This window comes from Gavialis gangeticus, unplaced genomic scaffold (genome assembly GCF_001723915.1).
Source record: "Gavialis gangeticus isolate Ggan-Ray unplaced genomic scaffold, GavGan_comp1, whole genome shotgun sequence".
Lineage (NCBI taxonomy): Eukaryota > Metazoa > Chordata > Crocodylia > Gavialidae > Gavialis > Gavialis gangeticus.
The window spans coordinates 51,327,372-51,333,451 of record NW_017729030.1 but is presented as its reverse complement, the minus strand read 5'-3'; the positions used below and the strand labels follow the sequence as shown (position 1 = coordinate 51,333,451).

The 6,080-nt window shown below is 44.0% G+C and overlaps 1 protein-coding gene across 11 annotated transcripts in view; it reads left to right on the top strand.

Moving 5' to 3' along the window:
• LRBA (LPS responsive beige-like anchor protein) overlaps positions 1-6,080 on the top strand; it is a 760,533-nt gene that overhangs the window by 473,313 nt on the left and 281,140 nt on the right. For all 11 annotated transcript variants that reach the window (XM_019522192.1, XM_019522187.1, XM_019522186.1 and 8 more), the window contains 2 exons: positions 349-495; positions 3,109-3,245. In XM_019522192.1, coding sequence (XP_019377737.1) covers positions 349-495; positions 3,109-3,245 — 284 coding nt within the window. The remainder of the gene's footprint in view (positions 1-348; positions 496-3,108; positions 3,246-6,080) is intronic.

Sequence of the window (6,080 nt, the reverse complement as noted above, 5' to 3'; positions counted from 1 at the left end):
AGGGCAGGGCTCGCACCCCGCGTGGCGCCGGCCGGAGCCGCCTCGCTCAGTCCGGCTTGTGGGGGAGGGGGCACATGGAGCTGGAGACGCAGCCCGCACCCCGTCGCGGCATCATGCCCATGGGAGTGAAGCGCAGGCCCCTCTGGTTGAAGGACCCGCACAGCCCCCGGACCTGGGCGGGGGGAAGAGCCCGACCCCTCTCCCTGCAGCCCCGGGGGGCCGCGGGCTGAGGCCGGGGGAACAGCACTGGGAGCGGCTCTGCCAGCCCCCGGCCCCAGGCTGCTCCCCGCTGGCACCGCTGCTGCTGCTGCTGCCGAGACACAGCGAGGCCTTTCTATTTTCTTTCAGCTCCCGAGGAAGACGTGCTGGTTAGGGGCAAGCAGTCCATCAAGAGCCAGGCCCTGGGAAACCAGAACTCGGAGAGTGAGATTCTCCTGGAAGGCGATGACGATACCCTGTCATCCATCGAGGAAAAAGACTTGGAGAACTTAACGGGTAACTCGAGCTACTTTCTTCCCCCCTCAGTCTCCCTTACTGCTTTTCGCTGGGATCGGTCCCCTTGCACGGGACAGGCGTGAATGCCCTGCCAAGCTGGAGGTGTGGGCACCAACTGCAGCACACTGAGGAATCTCCTGGCCCCTGGCTTTTATACCCCTCTTGTTTTTATCCTACTGTTTTGTGGGTGTGTTTTTTTTCTGCATGCCCTTTCTTAGGAAAAGTGGCTTCTCATTGAAGGGATTTCCCTTCTCCACTTTTGTCTAGTCCAGCTGTTCAAAGGCTGGGACTGGCAGGCGGCTGAGAAAGTTATTTAGAATGAAGGCCTTTCTCAAACTTTATTTTTGTGCATTTCAAATGTATGTCCCAATCGTCTTTTTTTTTTTTTTCCTTTTCATAGAGGAGTCTGCTCACTACATTAAAAGTTGGCTTCACTCTTGCCCTCCCTTCCTGCAGTCTATCCCTGTATCTGGCTTCCTTTCTTTACCGTGAAAAAAAAGTTCAGTTTCATCAAATGGATTTTTTTTTCAGTGTACTGGATATAAGCCTCTGTTAGATTTTTTTGTAATCAAAATGGATTAACTTCACTACTTAAATGTTCACAATTCAGACAGTGGCTTTGGATTCAGAGTTTGTAACTTCTAGTTTAACTCCATTATTATGAGAACAACACAAGCTACATGAAAGCAAGACTCCTTTACACTATTCCACTCAGCCATCTGGGTTCTGAGTGCACTCAAAATACATGTTGGTTTATAGGACAGAAGAATGTTTTTCCTGGTCAATTCTGGCTCCCTGAGAAGCAAGAAATATAATCTTCCCTGGTGATCACTATGTGAAGTTATTGGACATCTTAATGCCAATTCATTTACCCACTGCCTGAACTGTATGCCACTTCAAAGAAAAAAAAAGTTAAAAATACTAATTCAAGGCCATATACTGATCAGTGAAATAAAATGAAGGTAATGGGAGCATAATACAATGGTTTCTTATAGTTAATCTGTTCCCCTCCATCTCTAGCCTGCTCTCCAACAGCCTTCTGCCCCGTCCCTTCTCTTTTATTATGCATTCATTGCTCCTAGTAATACATTCATACTGTAATAGAGGTGAAAGGGGAGTTTAATTATATAATCTTGACAATGGCAATAGGATTAAGAAGTAATCCTCACTAATAAAGTGGTGTGGGTAAGAAATGAAGTGGAAATTGTCAGGGGTCTTCTACAGGACCTAGGATGCCCCAGCTTCTGCAGCTGTCTGCTCACCCTGTAATTGAATGTCTGAGAGTGATTGAAAAAATGTTATTTCTCCTCTGGATTACATGCTAATGTACAGAGGGCAAAGGGAGACAGCAAAAGAACACAGAGCTGCTTATTTCATCTATTTGTGGGGATGAGCTTTGGGAAATCATGGCAGTTCTGTAGCTATCTGATGCCCATCTGCAAACACAATGTATTTGTACATTGGGAATAGAAGGTAAAGCTGCTCTGATCTCAGCAGAGCATCTCTTCTATTGTCCTAGTGGCACACATTAAGATTGATGCGAGATTAAAGACCATCACCCTCCTAACAATCGATGGAAATGACAATTCATCTGAATTTTTTGGCAGTTATTCACCCATTGATTACCTGAATGTGTGTACCTCATTTATAGACACTTTATTAATTCAGACCTGGGCATGTCACGCTCATATTTTCCAATTGTTTTACAAGTTATACAAGATACAGATAATATTGCCACGAAGTAGCTTAATTCCCTTCTCTCCCTTAAACGGTTGGATGACAAACCTAAGGTGTTTTTCCCCCTGTACATGTTGTTTTATTTAATAGGTTCTGTATTGTTAGAACTGTGCTGAGCCTATTGTTTTCAGTAGTAGCCTGATTTGTCTCTGTGATAAGCCCTGTGGAGATGTGATTATTCCAATAAAAATTCATTCAGTTGGAAACCAACCCTCCAGCTGTTTACTCCCACAGTCCCCAAGCTACACTAACACTATATAGAATCCTTGAGCAATATTTAACAGTGGCCTAAAAAGCATTTTAAAAACATTTTGCTTTACAGTTCCTAGTACTGAGTGTTTAATCTTAACAATAGATTTCTACCAGGAATATGAGAGAGAACGCATTTAGCTGGGGTAAGTTAGATAACTTTCACCATAGGCTTGTGTTCATCTTTCAAGAATTTGATGGAAACCTCCAGGTTTTTAATACACACATTTGAAATGAAGAGTTGAAGTCCTCTTTTATGCATTTTCTCTGTTCTTTTAGTAACAAAAGGAAGAGGCTTATCAAAGTGTTGCAAAACTGGAATGTGGCAGAATAAAACTAGGTTCTGTTACAATAAAACCACCTCCTTGGCATATGTAATGTATGCACCAGTCTGCAGCTGTAGCTGCTTCAGTGTTTGACAGTGCAGAGCAACTGCAAATCTATTACACATGCATTTTCCTGGTTTTTAAGTTTGCTTTTTAAAGCTAAAATCTCCAGGATTTTTTTTACTTGTATTTTGCATTCAGAAAATAACCTACACAAGGTCTGCCTAACGCAGCCTGTGCTTAATCTGTGCTAGGCCCTTCAGGTGTTTTGAACCATGGTGGTGTTTTTGTGCTTTGGCAGGTCCAGTTAGCCTGTGTACACCAGCTCAGCTTGTGGCACCCTCTGTAGTAGCGAAGGGCACTCTTTCCATCACCTCTTCTGAACTCTACTTTGAAGTAGATGAAGAAGATCCTAGTTTTAAGAAAATCGACCCCAAGGTAAGAGATTGTTGACCCCTCACTCTGAGAACTGATGACAAATTACACTAGACCTTTAATTCTTCGTTGGCTTCCTCTACCTCTATCTGTTATAAGTATTCCTGCTTGGTAAGTTTGTGACTGACCATGTACGTTAGTGAAGTTCATGTAAGTGAGAGGAGAAAAAGGTAGGTGGGGGTGGTGGAGTGTGTGTGTGGTGGAGGGGGTGACAGTTCAACCTTGCTTGAATGTTAATTAGCTTGCTGGGCATAAAGCTCCAGGGAGGCATCTTAAATAAAGACATCTCAGACCACAAGACCAGTGTGAATACTAGAAAATTCAACAGCCCTGGTAGCTCAACCCCTTTCTTATTTTTTTATGCAAAGCCAATATAACATAGCAGCCTAGATTCTACCTTCTCGATTTAACACAGTTTCTGTTTTCCATTATTCTATACCAGATTTTACAGTGCACGCTATTATTTGTTTTACGGAAGCTCCCTTTAAAATGCATTTCTCAATAGACTTGTTATTTTCTGCAAAGTTTATTTGCACTGAGGTAAAGGTAACAGATTAGCATTTTTTTCTTTAAAATGGGGTCCACCTTAGAGCAAAATACATGTTTCAAGACAAACTTGCTCACTTAATGCAAAATTAGTACTATAAAGACTGCATTTGAGTGGTCACAATGTATAACAAATGTCTGGACTTCTCACTATAAGTGTGTTCCCATTCCACTTTAAACATGGAAATTGTTTCTGGATTTTACAATATCTGCTTATTGTTAAAATGTTTTAGTTTATTTAACATTTTATAATGTTGGGGGGTGAGAAGTGGTTGAAAGATTAAAGTTTTGCACAGAACTACATGAATGCTTTTCAGTGTGGGATACCTTATGGGTTAAATGTCTGCAGTTCTTCTCTTTGTTCTCATTGAATAAATTGCTCTTGTCTTTATTAAAAGATGGCATTGGAAAGTGGCTCGGAGATGCTGGGGTTGGATAGGGATGGCAATGTTTTGAAAATAAAACTGTCCAACATTTTGACTAAAATTATTTTTAAATGACTTTAAATTGTATTGCAAATAGCTAAGTGGATCTATCAGTTTGCCTGAATGCAGTAAAATTACCTTAACTTTTCTGCACGTTTCTGTTGTACTGAAATAGCTTTGGAAAGGGCTTAAAATATTGTGAAGAGGCTGGGAAACTTTTTAAACCTTTTCCCTCCTTTTGGTGAGCAGTGCATTTTAAGATCATCTCCTTAGGGGTAAAAAAGAAGTATAGCTATTGCATGCAAAACATGTCCTCAGGATGAGTACGTTAGTGTGTTGCAATGTCGATCTAAAACGGTTTTTGAGCTTCAAAGGCGTTTGCCCTCTTTGGTCTCTAGAAGTGAAAACGAAATGTCAGAAAACTTGGCTGCTGCGCCATTCCCTATTTGCCTTTCTCGGCAGCTAGGACAGTTGTGTGCAGGAGTGAGAAGGCTGGCCCAGTCCTGCAACCTGGTTTGACTTGCAGGCGTTGTTTTGCTTTCCTCCTAGCTCCTTTGGTTTGATTTGGGGCTGTTTTCATGAGGACGAGCAGGCATTTTAAGCGCATCGCGGTTGCAATTTGGGAGTGGCGAGGAGGGGTATGCGGGGTCCTAGGGGAGAGGCCGTCAGTGCGATCAATATTACATTAGTCTAGTGCATTCGGTGGGGGGTGGGGTGGGGAGGCGTTTAAAAAAAAAGCCAAGACGCTTGGATCTGAAAATTCAATGTAACGTGTTTTTTAAAGAGTCGCAGTTACCATTCAGCTTTCTGCTGAGCATTAACCCCCCGCGTGATCATGGGTTGATCCTAATGACTGGCCAACACTTCCCTTCAAACCCTACCCTGGCATTTGCTTGGAAGGCCTGTTTAATTAATGAGCCTCCCTCTGCTTCATACCGTGAACTTCCCTGTATATTTATCTAAACTGCCGCAAAGAAAACATTGTGACAAGTTTGGGAAGCCAGGTCTGAGCTGGAGATAGCATCAGGGCTGATAAGATCAGAGTTGATATGGTTACTCCGGGACTGTTTTTACAAGGAAACAGTAGTCCGACAAGCTGCGATTTAAAACCCGTCCTGTCAGGTGAGCCAGGTCCGGGGCTCTTTGGTGGCTTGCACAGAAATTGCTCCTATCCCAGAAGTGAAATGAGCCGGAGGGGACCTGGACTGTAGGGCTGTCCCCCAACTTCCAGCTGGCGGAGGATCGGGGATGTTGCACAGGCAAAATGTGCCCTTCCCTGAGCCTCCCACTGAAGAAGGGTGCTCGTGCACGAAAGCTTGCAAAGAACTCCCCCTTGCCCCCCTCAACTAATAAAAGAAACCACATCTCCACAAAGATCCTTCCCTGCCTTTCCCTGGGATCGCCTTCCCTGTCCCGGCACAGAGACGTGCTGTCGGAGCGGGTCCTAGTTTCGGTGTTACAGATGGGGGATTTCGCTTTAATTTGAGCTCCTTGGTTCAAGAGCCTTCCCAACCCGACGTCTAATGGCCATTTCTTTTCCGGATCCTCTACAAAGAAGCGGAAGTAATTCTTTGGAGCAAGAAGTTACATGTTACCTCTGCCCCGCAAGGCCGGGGAAACTTCGCTGAAATGCTCCAAACAAGCTTCGGAAAGATTTCGAGCCGATCAAGCGCAAAATTAAAGCCCTTGACGGCGGCATCTCCTCTAGTCTAGGGCAGTTGGAGACGCCTGAAGCTCCCTTGGAAAACTGAACACAAGAGCCTAAAATAGGGGCTTTCGTTGGAAAACTTTCATCAACTTCAACAGATTATGAATGGCTGGTTTCTTGAAAGAGAAAACTGCCCTTTTCCCGTGCCCCCCCCCCCCC